The following is a 16,432-nucleotide window of genomic DNA, read 5'->3' as shown; positions in this document are numbered from 1 at the left end:
GATCTGGATGAGGGTATAGCTGGGTGGATTAGTAAATTTGCTGACGACACCAAAGTCGGAGGTGTGGTGGATAGTGAGGAAGGGTGTCTTAGTCTACAGGGAGACTTGGACAAGTTGCAGAGCTGGACCGAGAGGTGGAGGATGGAGTTTAATGCGGAAAAGTGTGAGGTAATTCACTTTGGCAGGAATAACGGATGTGTAGAGTATAGGGCTAACGGTAGGACTCTGAATAGTGTGGATGAACAGAGGGATCTAGGTGTATGTGTACATAGATCCCTGAAAGTTGGGAATCAAGTAGATAGGGTTGTTAGGAAGGCATACGGTGTCTTGGCGTTTATTGGTAGGGGGATTGAATTTAAGAGCCGCAGCGTCATGTTGCAACTGTACAAAACTCTGGTGCGTCTGCACTTGGAGTATTGTGTGCAGTTCTGGTCCCCACATTATAGGAAGGATGTGGAGGCTTTGGAGAGGGTGCAGAGGAGGTTTACCAGGATGTTGCCTGGTATGGAGGGGAGGTCCTATGAGGAGAGACTGAGGGATTTGAGGTTGTTTTCGTTAGAAAGAAGGCGGCTAAGAGGGGACCTTATTGAAACATATAAGATGATTAGAGGTTTGGATAGGGTGGACAGTGATAGCCTTTTTCCTCGGATGGAGAAAGCTAGCACGAGGGGGCATAGCTTTAAATTAAGGGGTGGTAGTTATAGGACGGATATCAGGGGTAGGTTCTTTACCCAGAGGGTGGTGAGGGATTGGAATGCCCTGCCTGCTGCAGTTGTGGATGCGCCTAGTTTGGGGGCGTTTAAGAGATCCGTGGATAGGTTTATGGATGGAAAGGGTTTGGTTTAGGTTAGAGGGTCATTGTTTTTTAACTGGTCGGCGCAACATCATGGGCCGAAGGGCCTGTTCTGCGCTGTAATGTTCTATGTTCTATGTTCTAAGCAGAGTCACAGGAGTCAGCTGATGAACTTTTAACAAAATAATAAAACATTTATTAAACAACAAAAGATTAACTATATTACATGACTCCTTCATTCCAACTACATCTTCACAGATATATACAGATTTGGATAGCACAAGTTACAAAATTTATCTCATACTCTAATGTTCTCAGTAAGTACACTGTCCATGTAAACCAAAAGGCAAAATGTGGTCAGACCCAACACCCTGAAACATATAAATGAAAGAACATAAGAAATAGGAGCAGGAGTCGGCCATCCAGCCCATCGAGCCTGCCCCACCATTCAATAAGATCACGGCTGATCTTTTTGTGAACTCAGCTCCACTTACCCGCTCGTTCACCATACCCTTTAATTCCTTTATTGTTCTAAAATTTATCTATTCTTGCCTTAAAAACATTCAATGAGGTAGCCTCAACTGATTCACTGGGCAGGGAATCCACAGATTCACAACCCTTTGTGTGAAGAAGTTCCTCCTCAACTCAGTCCTAAATCTGCTTCCCCTTATTTTGAGGCCATGCCCCCTAGTTCTAATTTCACCCGCCAGTGGAAACAACTTCCCTGCTTCTACCTTATCTATTCTCGTCATAATCTTATATGTTTCTATAAGATCGCCCCTCATTCTTCTGAATTCCAATGAGTATAGCCCCAGTCTACTCAGTCTCTCCTCATAAGCCAAACCTCTCAACTCCAGAATCAACCTAGTGAATCTCCTCTGCACCCCCTCCAGTGCCAGTATATCCTTTCTCAAGTAAGACCAAAACTGTACACAGTACTCCAGGTGTGGCCTCACCAGCACCTTATACAGCTGCAACATAACCTCGCTGTTTTTAAACTCCATCCCTCTAGCAATGAAGGACAAAATTCCATTTACCTTCTTAATTACCTGCTGCATCTGCAAACCAACTCCTTGAGATTCCTGCACAAGGACACCCAGGTCCACCCAGGTCCCTCTGCACAACAGCACGCTGCAATTTTTTACCATTTAAATAATTCCTACCAAAATGGATGACCTCACATTTACCAACATTGTACTCCATCTGCCAGACCCTCGTCCACTCACTTAGACTACCTATATCCCCTTGCAGACTTCAGTGTCCTCTGCACACTTTGATCTTCCACCCATCTTAGTGTCATCTGCGAATTTTGACACACTACACTTGGTCCCCAACTCCAAGTCATTTATGTAAATCGTAAACAATTGCGGTCCCAACACTGATCCCTGAGGCACACCACTAGTCACTGATCCCCAACCAGAAAAACACCCATTTACCCTCATCTTTGCTTTCTGTTAGTTAACCAATCCTCTACCCACGCTAATACATTACCCTTAACACCGTGCACCTTTATCTTACGCAGCAGTCTTTGGTGCGGCATCTTGTCAAAGGCCTTCTGGAAATCCAGATACACCCCATCCACAGGTTCCCCATTGTCCACTGCACATGTAATGTCCTCAAAGAATTCCACCAAATTAGTCAAGCATGACCTGCCCTTCATGAACCCATGCTGCGTCTTACCAATGGGACAATTTATATCCAGATATCTCACTACTTTTTCCTTGATGATAGATTCAAGCATTTTCCCCACTACAGAAGTTAAGCTAACTGGCCTATAGTTACCTGCCTTTTGTCTACCTCCTTTTTTAAACAGTGGCGTCACATTTGCTGTTTTCCAATCTGTGGGAACCACCCCAGAGTCCAGTGAATTTTGGTAAATTACCACTAGTGCATTTGCTATTTCTTCCGCCATCTCTTTTCTTACCCTGGGATACATTCCATCAGGACCTGGAGACTTGTCCACCTTTAGCTCCATTAACTTGCCCAACACTACCTCTTTTGTGATAATTATAGTTTCTCAGTCCTCGCCTGCTGTAGCCTTCCTGTCAACAATTTTTATTATATTATTTGTATCTTCCACTGTGAAGACTGACACAAAATATCTGTTCAACGCCTCAGCCATTTTCTCATTTCCAGTTCTTCCATTCCCCTTCTCATCCTTTAAAGGACCAATGTTTATTTTTGCCACTTTTTTTCATTTTATATATTTGTAGAAACTTTTGCTCTCTGTTTTTATATTCTGAGCTAGTTTACTCTCATGATCCATCTTTATAGCTTTTTTCATGGCTTTCTGCTGACCTTTAAAGATTTCCCAATCCTCTAGTTTCCCACTAATCTTTGCCACTTTGTATACATTTTCTTTCAATTTGATATCCTCCTTTATTTCCTTAGGTATCCATGGCTGATTATCTCTTTTTCTACAGTCCTTCCTTATCACTGCTATATACTTTTGCTGAGCACTGTGAAAGATCGCTTTGAAATCCTCCACTGTTCCTCAATTGTCCCACCATAAAGTTTTTGCTCCCAGTCCACCTTAGCCAACTCCTCCCTCATCCCTTTGTAGTTTTCCTTGTTTAAGCACAAGACACTGGTATTGGATTTTACCTTCTCATGCTCCATCTATATTTTAAATTCAGCCATACCATGATTGCTTCTTCCAAGAGGAAGCAAGAGAATTTGGCAGAGTGCAAAATTCTCTGTTCTCACTGGCAGTGGCAGAAGGACATGAACGGCCGGAGAATTCCAGCCATTGCCTTTAAAATGATTTAAACTGATTGCTAAGTAGAAATCATTTGGTAAACTCAGCACACCGCGGGGAAAGAAATCTGTTATCCTTACCAGCACAGAGCTACGCGTCACTCTAGGAGAGAGAATTGAGCCAATATTTTGAGCCTGGATGACCCTTCGTCACATCAATGTTGCTGCACAATCTCAAGCCTCATCAGTGACACTTTCAATCTTGAAAAACACTGAACCTAATGTCCATCAGTTAATGCAATAAAAACTGAGTAGGAACAGAAGATTGATTTAAAATTGTTTTTAATTATACAGCATTCAGTTTTCGAGATGCACAGAAACACACAGAGAAATGCACAAGTCAGAGACCTACACAGACATGTTTCCACCCACTCACCTGCAAATATAAACATGCAGAAATACACACAAATACACAACCTCTCATACACACATACTCTAACACACACCCTTATACACATTCATATATATGACCACACCTAGAAATATACATGCAATCACACAATGAAAAATGCTTATATATTTACACACATTCAGAGACAAATACAACAGAAATACATTTAGACACACTAAATAGTGACACATTGCCTGAAATTCACCTGTCCGTCCACCACGGGAATTGTAAGGGGGGTTTGGTGGGGGGAGGGGAGGGGGTGGTGGACCATGCAAAGGTCCAGTGACCTTGGGTGGGATTTTCCGGTTTTGAAGCCAGTTTGGTTGGAGAATCTGGCCCCGTTGTGTTAATTGTATTGATTGAAATGGTTTTCAACACAAAGGTGGTAATCTCTTTGATTAGCACAAAGGCATGTAGCTAGTTATCACACTGGTCTTGGCCAGAGAAAAGTTACCTGGACTGAAGGAATGCGAATATGACTATTTAAAATAATATTCAGGAGGGAATTGGCAAACAAAACCCTAGTTTTGAGTTTAGATGTAGAAGCCCACATTTCTGAAGCTGCTGAATAAGACCCTGTGCTCACTGTGCTTGCTAGGTGCGTTCACCAAGACCTCAAATTTAAAATTCTCATCCTCAAGTTCAAATGTCCATGGCCTTGCTTCTCCCTCTCTCCCACCTCGAGTCTCAGACATATTGGGTGGGATTTTATGACCTCACTCGTCCTGAAACTGTAAAATCCAGCCTGAGGTCAATGGATATTTCCATGGTCCACCCCTCACCCACTCCGATTCCTGTGGCGGGCAGGATGGTACATTTCCACTCATTCTTTCTGTTAACATGTTGATGTAGGGAGCTATCTATTGGTGCACGGAGTTGGGGATAAGGTGTTAGCGTGGATAGAGGATTGGTTGTCTAATAGGAAGCAGAGAGTTGGTATCAATGGGTGCTATTCTGATTGGCGGTTGGTGACTGGTGGACTGCCGCAGGGATCGGTGCTAGGGCCTCAACTATTTACCATTTATATAGATGATCTGGAGGAAGGGGCTGAGTGTAGGGTAACAAAATTTGCTGATGACACGAAGATGAGTGGAAAAGCAAATCGCGTGGAGGGTGTGGAAAGTTTGCAGAGGGATCTGGATAGGCTGAGCGAGTGAGTGAGGACCTGGCAGATGGAGTATAATGTTAGCAAGTGTGAGGTTATCCACTTTGGCAGAAATAATAGCAGGAGGGATTATTATTTAAAGGGCGAAAAGCTGCAGCATGCTACGGTGCAGAGGGACCTGGGGGTCCTTGTGCATGAGTTGCAAAAACCCAGTCTGCAGGTGCAGCAGGTGATCAAGAAGGCGAATGGGATGCTGGCCTTCATAGCGAGGGGGATAGAATATAAAAGCAGGGAGGTCTTGCTGCAACTGTACAGGGTACTGGTGAGGCCGCAGCTGGAGTACTGTGTGCAGTTTTGGTCGCCACACTTGCGCAAGGATATATTGACCTTGGAGGGAGTGCAGAGGAGGTTCACTAGGCTGATACTGGAGATGAGGGGGTTGGACTATAAAGAGAGACTGAATAGACTGGGTCTGTACTTGTTGGAGTTTAGAAGGATGAGGGGGGATCTTATAGAGACGTATAAGATAATGAAAGGGATGGATAGGGTAGAGGTAGAGAGATTCTTCCCGCTTAGAAAGGATAGCAGGACTAGAGGGCATAGCCTCAAGATAAGGGGGGGCAGTTTAGATCAGAGTTGAGGAGGAACTTCTTCACTCAAAGGGTGGTGAATCTCTGGAATTCTCTGCCCGTTGAAGTGGTGGAGGCTACCTCGCTAAATATATTTGTCACGGGTAGATAGGTTTTTGACAGACAAGGGAATTAAGTGTTATGGGGAGAGAGCGGGAAAGTGGAACTGATCCACTTCAGATCAGCCACGATCTTATTGAATGGCGGGGCAGGCTCGAAGGGCTAGATGGCCCACTCCTGCTCCTATTTCTTATGTTCTTATGTAAGGTACTGTCTTTATTTTGTAGTTCATTTTGGGCAGCACGGTGACACAGTGGTTAGCACTGCTGCCTCAGCACCAGAGACCCAGGTTCAATTCCCGGTTTGGGTCACTATCTGTGTGGAGTTTGCACATTCTCCCTGTGTCTGCATGGGTTTCCTCCAGGTGCTCTAGTTTCATCCCACAGTTTAAAAGACGTGCCGGTTAGGTGCATTGACCCGATCAGGTACTGAAGTGTGGTGACTAGGGGAGTTTTACAGTAACTTGCTTGTAACTAATAACTAAACTTTACTTTGAAACTTTATTTCTTCACGTCCATGTTTGAAGATGGCGGTGGAGTGTGGCGACTCTTTATGAGCTATGTTTGGTATGATTTGTACGGATAGCACGCAAAACAATACTTTTCACTGTATCCCGGTACATGAGACAATAATAACTTAAATCAAATCAAGGTGTGGAGATGCCAGTGTTGGACTGGTGTGGACAAGGTGAGAAGTCACATAAGAACATAAGAAATAGGAGCAGGAGTAGGCCATCTAGCCCTTCGAGCCTGTGATAGTGGTTCAGTTCCACTTACCCGCTTGCTCCCCATAACCCTTAATTCCCTTATTGATCAGAAATCTATCTACCTGTGACTTAAACACATTTAACGAGGTAGCCTCCACTGCTTCAATGGGCAGAGAATCCCAAAGATTCACTACCCTCTGAGAGGAGAAGCTCCTCCTCAACTCTGCTCTAAATTGACTCCTCCTTATTTTGAGGCTGTGTCCTCTAGTTCTTGTTTCCATTCTAAGCAGGAAAAATCTCTCTGCCTCTACCCTCTCTAGCCCCTTCATTATCTTATAGGTCTCTATAAGATTCCCCCCAGCCTTCTAAACTCCAACGAGTACAGGCCCAATCTACTCAATTAAAAAGTATGAATAAAAGAAATGAATTGTAATGTTTTGATAGTAGGTTGTTGGGCTGGAAATTTGCAAGGTCAGTTTATACTGGTTCAAAGGTCTGTGTCAGTTGGTGAAGTATCTCTATCTGTAGTGAAAGACCTTGATACAGTTATGCATGCTATCCACCACCGCAACGTGCCCAACATGGATGAGTCCAAGACCCCGAGGACTGTTGAGTCCACCTTCCACAATAATGCTGGCGGGCCCTTGTGGAGGGTAGAGGACGATTGAATGCCTGTGTCTCCAGTCTACCACCAGCACATTGTCCAGGTCATCGATACAGACGCCCCATGGGTTTGAAAGCTCAATGGTCAAACTGGACTTGGTGCTGCCCAGAACACGAAGAACCTGCAAGTTTCTGTCCAGAACCTTCACACAGCAACCACCATCAAAACCCCTCTCTGAGACAGCAACATGCTCTGAGCTATTAATGCTGATAAAATAAGGTTTATTGAAGCCAGATACTACATTGTTGTCCAGCCTTTGTGCAGTATGTGAATCCAGGGTCAAGACTGAGATGGTTCCTTGCTTTGTATCAGTGATGAGGAACTGGTCACTGATGTTGACAGTGATGCCTCTTGGGTTCTGGAAATTGTCAGTGATGATACTGAGGAGCTTTCCATGCCTGCTGTAAACCTCTATTGATTTATTAGAGATGTTGGACAGAGCCAACAGGCCCTGGCTATTCACTGAAACATCAAAGTAGGCACCTCGCTCCAACGCAATCTGTTGGATGACATCTCCTTTTCTGTTCCTAGCCTGTAGCCTCTTGTTTCCATAATCCACTACATAAATGGTGCCCTGGGGGGTGGTGTGTATGCCATAAGGGAGGTTCAGATCTGCTCGACCACAGCCATATCTTCCAAACTGTCCAACAAGATCATTTTTGAAGAAAGGAGTTCCTCTCTGTGCCTGGGAGCTCAGATTGGCCTCGCTTTTGCTCCGTGCTTTAGTAGCAGCAAGGGATGAATGAGGACTCTCTGTAGCTGTCATCCACCCATCCATCTTAGTGGAAACTCCACTGCAAGCCACAGAAAGAAACCTACTGTAGTTAGACTGTGATACCTTAGATGTTAAAATCTTCCTGTCTTCTTGAAAAGGGACTTTAGGTTTCCTGGTCACCTTTGGCTGAAGCCATGACTTTTGACCTCCTAACTCTGATGAATAGGGGCGAGACATTCTATGGCGACCCAGGGACTCTTTGTTGTCTACAGTTAGTGATGGATGTTCTCCACTTTGGACGTTTGGAACTGAACTGCTATTTAAACTTGTTCTCAGTCTCATGGATGGACTAGGGCACCTCCCTTTGACATTTATCATTTGAGATGAACCTTTCTTGTTAACCTCATTCCTGCCTGTTTTGGTAAAATGAGACCTGTATTTCCCTTTTGCCTGATTCTGCACTGCTTTTGAGGGTATTTTCTCCCTCTCTTCAAAGCTTCGAGGTGAATCAATCAGGAAAGTATTGGAAGAATCCAGACTGTCAGTGGGAGAGGATATCCTTTGTGAAAGATTTTCCAACTTGTCTTCCTCCGGATCACTGAATAGCCTCAGTTCTGGGATTACTGGTCTGTCATTTGTAGACAGGTCCAGACAGCTCTTACTGATCTTCTTCTTTTTAAACCTTTTGTTCAATTTTGAACTCCCTGTGTTGCCTGCTGCAAAACTTCCACCGTCTAGCTTAGCTGCTGCTTTGCTGATTGATTCCATTGATGGCCAACATGACATTTTATGAACACTATCCTCTTGTGATGTGGAAGGCAGACGACTGGCACAGATGGCTTGTGTCCTGTAAAGTTCAGGATCCTTTTTTTCTGTCTGGTTTAGTGCTTTCACTCTAGTCTTGGTACAGTGTTCAGAAATGGAATCATCTGAATCATCATCAGAGATAATTGCTCTCGTCACTCTGAAAAGGGATTCAGGATCAACTGGCTGGGAAGTTTCTGTCTGAGGTGAGCTGGATGTTGAATCACCTCCAAGACATTCCAGTGGATTAGTAGGGTTTGATTGATTTGCCTTGTTTCCATCTGTTGAAGTACTGTTCCTTACTTGTGAGATAGTGTTGTCAGGATTGTTAGTGGGCACACAAATCTTTGGTTGTATTAGTGCTACAGAGTCCTCCTGAGTGTTTGCTGGAAAGCTATTGGTCTGAGACTTCAGCACTGGCTCAGGTTTTGTCTTCATCACTGAACAGTGATTAACGATTTGCTCTTGACCCCTTTGAGTTTGTACATTATAGTTGGGAGTCACAAGTGAACGTTCAGAGGCTTGGTCATTCTTGTTTGGACCAGACAGTCTCGAATTCTGGACACTGGAGCACTGAGAACCTATAAGACTTGGAATAGCTGCATCTTGGTTTAAAGAGGCATCACCTTTGATCCCCAAAGTTCTCATCTTGAAGGGGACTCCACTGTCCCTCTTCTCAAACACTTCTATGTTCTCTATTTCATTTGCTGACATATGAGAGGCACATCCACCATCAAGCCACGAGGCTGAACTATTCACCTCTTCCGTAAAGACTGAAGACTCACACGTCCCACAACCCTCACTATCAGCAGTTTCATTCCCAATTGCATCACAGCACTCTGGGTTTGGCGATGAAACTGTTTGACATTCACTCACCATCAGAGAAGGTTTATTTCCTGAAGTTAGAATGTTACTGTATGGCTGTGAGTTCTCATGAAGCTCTATCCCTTCCTCGCTTTGTATTTCTCCATCAGTTCCTTTCCAGTTCACGTGACCCTCTGTGCTGTCCTGTAAGAAGGCATTTAAAGCACCTTGAATACTTGAAGGATCGCCTGCCAGACAGTAGCTTTGACTTACGCTGTTGCAGTCAGGGTTTTGCCAAGGGGCTGTGCTGTTGATTCCTGAATTCTCACTGAATGTTGAAGACTCTGTCTTAACTTTGTGCTGCAGCACTGAGGGGCCACTCAGCTCAGCACCTTGACACAGAGAGGAAAAGGAGAACTGAAGACACAGTTCCTCTGATACAATCTCCCCCAGCTTCAGGCCCTGATGGAGTCTTGGCACAAACTGAAGCTTCTTCAGTATGATATTGAAGCTCTTCTCCTTGGAGAAAAACTTGGCAATTTGATCCTGGATCTCTCTGCCACTGATGTGTTTACCTTCTGAGTTTATCAATGTCTGAAGCTTGGAGCAAAGCTGTAAAATTTGCTCTTGTTTCTGGTCGATTTTGGAGATTCCATCCTGGAGATTTGTTTGGTTAAATTCCTGCAGGATTGTCAGCTGTCTCTTCAGTTCACATTGTTCTTCCTCTATTTTATTCAGAATGATTTCCTCTTGTTGAAGAATTGACAGTCGAACACGTTCAGAGCAATTGAAAATCCTTTCATGCTCCTTGATGTTGCTTAATCTGAGGTCCTCAAGTCTCTGATAGTCTTTCTGGAGCTTGGACAACAAGTCTACATATTCCTCCATTGCTGCCTTGTTGTGATATTGATGCTGCTGAGATGAGGTTGAATGCTTCTTCAACAGATGAAGATGAAGTCAGTCCACTTTCTGCTCAACTCTTTCCTACAGAAAAACAGTAAACTCATTAAGATATGTTTTGATTTGTTCATTATTCTTGCAAGGATTCTGGCTCATGGGACAGATGAAGACCCGTTGGGTGGCACTGCCAGTACTGACATCCCACAAAGCTATTGGAAGACTACGCCCTCAGCAGAGATCACTTGGCATGAAAAGAGAGAGCAGGAGGAGAACATGGATTGAGCTGAAGGAGTTTTTCAGGAATGCATCTTCGAATATGGCACCTGACTGTGAAATGCAGCTTTCTACTTTTATCACATGCTCTGGGCTTGCTGATATTGAAACACAAAACAAACAGGTTGTAACCACAGACTCAAGCCTGGAGCACAAGAACCAAACACAAAGTGAACCTTCAAACACAGTTCATTTCATTTTAATTGCAAATTCTCCTCATAGTTTTCAGAGATCAAACAATGAAATGACTGCACAGAAACTGCAGGAGATCGTCTCATGTAACTGAAACCAGAGCGAACATTGCGTACTCTATAATTAAATTTAAATGACTGTTTTGTTAATGCTGTTCAGTGACAATGAGAGGGGTGGCCACACAGGTGGAGATAAAGGTAAAAGCAAAATATATAGACCGTTGAGATAATGGATTGAATTTTGCTGTGGCCACTGGAAATCTGACATAGAGACCATTTGTGAGATTGTACCTTTTGGCAGTGCACCCAATGGCACAAGTTTAGAGCAAAGAAAATTACAGCACAGGAACAGGCCCTTCGGCCCTTTAAGACTGCATTGACCATGCTGCCCGACTGAATTAAAACCCCGTACCCTTCCAGGCTCCATATCCCTCTAATCCCTGTTCATGTATTGCCGAGATGACCCTTAAAAGTTTACTGGAAGCAACATAATAATTGACCACCTCTGCATCCAATTAAAGGCAACAGATGGAACAAGGATTCAGAACGGCCAATGGGAGAGCCTGAGGGAATGGCTGGCCGGCAGTTCCACTGCGAGAGGTGAGCACCATTAAGGAAGAGGGAGATCTTGGGCACACCTAAAAGCTCAAAACTCTGAGGATTCTGTGTGGAAGAGGAATCCAGCCAAAAGAATGAATGACTGTCATTGCACCTCTTTGAGTTTTGTGTCTTCCTGATACCTACACTTGCAGCAGCTTCTGATGGCCCCTGACTCCCACTATCTTCGAAGCATTGCTGGCTCCCAAATGTTGCAACACCAGAAAACTTGCACTGTTCACAGAAAATGGCCCTTAATTGAAGCCTTAATTAACCAGAATGTCTGATGATTCCAGTGACAGGCTGCCTGAGAACACCCACCAGGAAAGAACCATGTTCTGACTGAGATTTCCACTATCTTCCTGCACTCACTCTCCATGCCTCCATGCAACCAGGAAACTCCCCCCTGAACCAAAATGAAACCTGAAAACCGGGAATAAAATTTGAAACTGTGGGAAATATGCAACATGTCTAAAACGAGATTTAATATTTTACATTGTTCTCAGTTTTATTACAAGTGACAGATAAACATTAAAAGATATACAAGTATAGATGGGAAAATGAGAAAGAGGAGAGAGGAGTGGTGGAAGGGAGGGGGAAAAAGCAACAAGAGAAAGAATGAAAGAGCATGTAAGACGGAGTGTCACTTTCCACCCCACCAAGTCTAATTCTAATTGAATCAGTTGGTATGCATGTAACCCTTGAGATCTTGATCATGCAGAGTTTGTAAGGAGAAAAGTTTCCAATGCCTTATCTGCAAATACTTACTGGGATGACTTCCAATGAATCTTCAGAATCTCATGCATTCACGTTACTACACAGAAGGAAGTATTTGGCTCATTGTACCTGTTCCAATTACCTATTCTTTGCCCATAGCCATGCAATTCTTTTTCTTTTCAACTATTTATCCAATTCCCCTTTGGAAGTTATACTTGAATCTCTTCCCATCATCCTTTCAGGCAGCGCCTTCCAGATCACAATAACTTTCTGTGTAAAAAGATTCCCTTATGTTTCCTTGTCAAATATCTTAAACCCACTGGAGAAAAATTATCATTCATTAACTCTGCTTCTCCTCACAGATGCTGCCTGACATCACAGAATCGTACAGCACAAAAGACGCCCTTTGGCCCATTGAATCTGCGCTGATGTGAGGCATACTTCACTTCCCACCTATCCCATTTACCAGCACTTGGCTCATAGCCTCGAGTGTTATGAATCCACACACTTGATGTGAGGTAATTCACCCCTCATGTTGAGAACTTCCAGCATTTTTGTTCTCTTCTGTTGCCAGTGGAAAAGATTACTCCCAATTTACTCTATAAAACCCTAACCTGATTTTGAACAATTTATCAAATCTATTTTAAAATTCTCTGCTTGAAGGAAAGTTATGTAGAAAAGTAATTTAGATTTAGAACCTTAACTCTGTTTCTCTCCATAGATGCTGCCAATCTTGCTGAGTTTATCCAGCATTTGCTGCTTTTATTTCAGATTTCCATATACACAGTATTTTGCTTTTATTTATCTCAGCATCTCCAGTATCCCTGTAACAAACTCTTGCATCCTGAGTACCTTTCCAGCAAATCTCTTCCACACTATCTCGGAGGCCTGGATACATTCTTCCTGGAGTATGAAGTATGAAGTTGATCCAGGTGTTTTATAAGGTTTTAGCAAAACATTATTACTTTGGTACTCTATTCCTCAATAGCTGTGTTTAACGTCTGTGGTAGGTAAAATGTTAGAATCTGTCATTAAGGGGGAAATTGCGAGGCATCTTGAAGGGAATTGCTTGATAGAGCAGACGCAGCACGGTTTCATTAAAGGGAAGTCGTGTCTGACAAATTTACTGGAGTTCTATGAGGATGTGTCTAGGGCGGTGGATAGAGGAGAGCCGGTGGATGTGGTCTTTCTAGATTTTCAGAAGGCGTTTGACAAAGTACCTCACAAGAGGTTATTGCAGAAGGTCGAGGGACATGGAGTTGGGGGTAGGGTGTTAGCGTGGATAGAGGATTGGTTGTCAAATAGGAGGCAGAGAGTGGGGGTCAACGGGTGCTATTCGGATTGGCGGATGGTGACTAGTGGAGTGCCCCAGGGGTCGGTGCTGGGGCCTCAGCTTTTTACCATTTATATAGATGATCTGGAGGAGGGAACCGAGTGTAGGGTGTCGAAATTTGCTGATGACACCAAGATTGGGGGAAAGGCAAATTGTGCGGAGGGTGTGGAGAGTCTACAGAAGGATCTAGATAGGATGGGCGAATGGGCCAGAAAATGGCAAATGGAATTTAATGTTGGCAAGTGTGAGGTGGTCCACTTTGGTAGGAAGAATGGTAGGAAGGACTATTACTTACGGGGCGAAAAACTGCAGCAGGTGACGATGCAGAGGGACCTCGGGGTCCTTGTGCATGAGTCGCAAAAACCCAGCCTGCAGGTGGTCAGGAAGGCGAATGGGATGCTGGCCTTCATAGCGAGGGGCATTGAATATAAAAGTAGGGAGGTCTTGCTGCAGCTGTATAGGGCATTGGTGAGGCTGCAGCTGGAGTACTGTGTGCAGTTTTGGGTGCCACACCTGCGCAAAGATATTTTGGCCTTGGAGGGAGTGCAGAGGAGGTTTACTAGGCTGATACCGGAGTTGAGCTATGAGGAGAGGCTGAATAAACTGGGCTTGTACTCGTTAGAGTTTAGAAGAATGAGGGGAGATCTCATTGAGACGTATAAGATGATGAATGGGATGGATAGGATAGAGGTGGAAAGACTCTTCCCGCTCAAAAAAGACAGTAGGACTAGGGGGCACAGCCTCAAGATAAAAGGGGGGCGGTTTAGAACACAGTTGAGGAGGAACTTCTTCACTCAAAGGGTGGTGAATCTCTGGAATTCTCTGCCCGTTGAAGTGGTGGAGGCTGCCTCGCTAAATATTTTTAAGATGCAGGTTGATGGGTTTTTGATAGGAGAGGGGATTAAGGGTTATGGGGAGAGGGCGGGAAAGTGGAACTGAGCAGCGACAGATCAGCCATGATCTTATTGAATGGCGGGGCAGGCTCGAAGGGCTGGATGGCCTACTCCTGCTCCTATTTCTTATGTTCTTATGTATATGCATTTTTAATAGTCTCCTGAACTTGTTCTGCCAGTTTCAAGGATTTATGTACATCAACTCTCAGGTCTGTCCATCCCTTCAGCTGTAAAATTATACATGTTCTTTCTAAAAAAATGAATCATATCACACTTCTCTACATTAAATTGCGTCATTCCTGTGTCTATTTCCCTAGTCCATGAAGTTTGTTATCACCCTCCTCAGATAGGGTTGTTAGGAAGGCATACGGTGTCTTGGCGTTTATTGGTAGGGGGATTGAATTTAGGAGCCACAACGTCATGTTGCAACTGTACAAGACTCTGGTGCGGCCACACTTGGAGTATTGTGTGCAGTTCTGGTCCCCACATTATAGGAAGGATGTGGGGGCTTTGGAGAGGGTGCAGAGGAGGTTTACCAGGATGTTGCCTGGTATGGAGGGGAGGTCCTATGAGGAGAGACTGAGGGATTTGAGGTTGTTTTCGTTAGATAGAAGGCGGCTAAGAGGGGACCTTATTGAAACATATAAGATGATTAGAGGTTTAGATAGGGTGGACAGTGATAGCCTTTTTCCTCGGATGGAGAAAGCTAGCATGAGGGGGCATGGTTTTAAATTAAGGGGTGGTAGTTATAGGACAGATGTCAGGGGTAGGTTCTTTACCCAGAGGGTGGTGAGGGATTGGAATGCCCTGCCTGCTGCAGTTGTAAATGCGCCTAGTTTGGGGGCGTTTAAGAGATCCGTGGATAGGTTTATGGATGGAAAGGGTTTGGTTTAGGTTAGAGGGTCATTGCTTTTTAACTGGTCGGCACAACATCGTGGGCCGAAGGGCCTGTTCTGAGCTGTAATGTTCTATGTTCATTGTTTACTATGTTCTGCGACATCGTTTAGTTTCTGAGCCTTACTATTTATTATGTGGCTGCATCAAGATTTGTATCTCATTAAAGTAAAATTAAACTTGAAATTAACATTGACATATTTATACCAATTTCCCTTCTATGAAAAAATAGTCAAAAACTCATATATAAGATCTATGAGCACTCAGAGACCTCTATTAGGTTGCCTCTTAATCTTTGCATCAATAGTGTGAAATGCCCTAAATCCCCAAGTCTTTCTGCATGGGCAGTACCACAATACCAAATGGGTATTACCAGGTCCTGCCCCAAGCCACCCAGGGGGAGGGGAGGTGGGGAAGGGGTGCGGGGGGGGGGTTGGTGTGAGGAGGAGCGGTGCTTGATTGGCCTCCGGTCCCACTGGCAAGGCCAGTCAGGATCTATGTGGTGTAGGTACACCCACAGTGCTGTTAGGGAGGAAGTTCCAGGATTTTAACCCAGTGACAGTGAAGGAACGGTGATATATTTCCAAGTCAGGATGGTGAGTGACTTGGAGGGAAACCTCCAGGTGACTTGGAGGGAAACTTCCACCTCTGTGGGGGCTATACGTGATAAATGCTGGTGAGCACCTCATGAGGAGGTAGATTCAAGTGAGCCCAGGCGATAGCAAAACATGTGATGAAAATCAGTTTTGCTCCCTATCTGAGCCAATTTCACCAGCAAATCAGTGTCAGTAAGATTGCGGGAGGTGTAAAACTGGGCGTGATCCTGATTTTTCACCTCTCGTCTGATCTTACCGGCTCACCTCACCAATAAGATTGCAGCTAGCAGGTTTGGCAGCATTTATGAAGATAAAAACAGAATTAATGGTTCGAGTCAATGTGACTTTTTCAGAGCTGAGATTTTGCAGAATTGTTTTTACTTTGATTTTATTTCCCTTTCTATGGTTCTATTTCTTTGACATGTCACATTCAGTTCTCAATGTGCCTATAAATCAAGGGTTCACTGTCCATGGCTCATTTCAATCTTACCCTGTAAACTATAATCCATTCCCCTTTTATCATTTCCAAAATGTATTACCTCAAGTTATTCAGTGCTGAGTTAACACATTCCCTTTCTATCTGCGGTTGGTCAGTCTCTTATCTGGGAAC

At 44.1% G+C, this 16,432-nt stretch overlaps 1 protein-coding gene across 1 annotated transcript in view; it reads left to right on the top strand.

The window, feature by feature from the left end:
* Positions 1-10,482: 10,482 nt before the first annotated feature.
* Positions 10,483-16,432, top strand: part of LOC145349326 (uncharacterized) — a 52,712-nt gene continuing 46,762 nt past the window's right edge. Inside the window, exons 1-3 of the mRNA XM_080197827.1 lie at positions 10,483-10,879; positions 11,314-11,392; positions 14,490-14,541. Of these exons, the coding sequence (XP_080053953.1) occupies positions 10,483-10,879; positions 11,314-11,392; positions 14,490-14,541 (528 nt within the window). The remainder of the gene's footprint in view (positions 10,880-11,313; positions 11,393-14,489; positions 14,542-16,432) is intronic.

This window comes from Carcharhinus amblyrhynchos, chromosome 10 (genome assembly GCF_965287045.1).
Source record: "Carcharhinus amblyrhynchos chromosome 10, sCarAmb.v2.hapA, whole genome shotgun sequence".
NCBI classification, from domain to species: domain Eukaryota; kingdom Metazoa; phylum Chordata; class Chondrichthyes; order Carcharhiniformes; family Carcharhinidae; genus Carcharhinus; species Carcharhinus amblyrhynchos.
The sequence above is the reverse complement of the archived record's forward strand: the minus strand, read 5'-3'. Positions and strand labels throughout refer to the sequence as shown.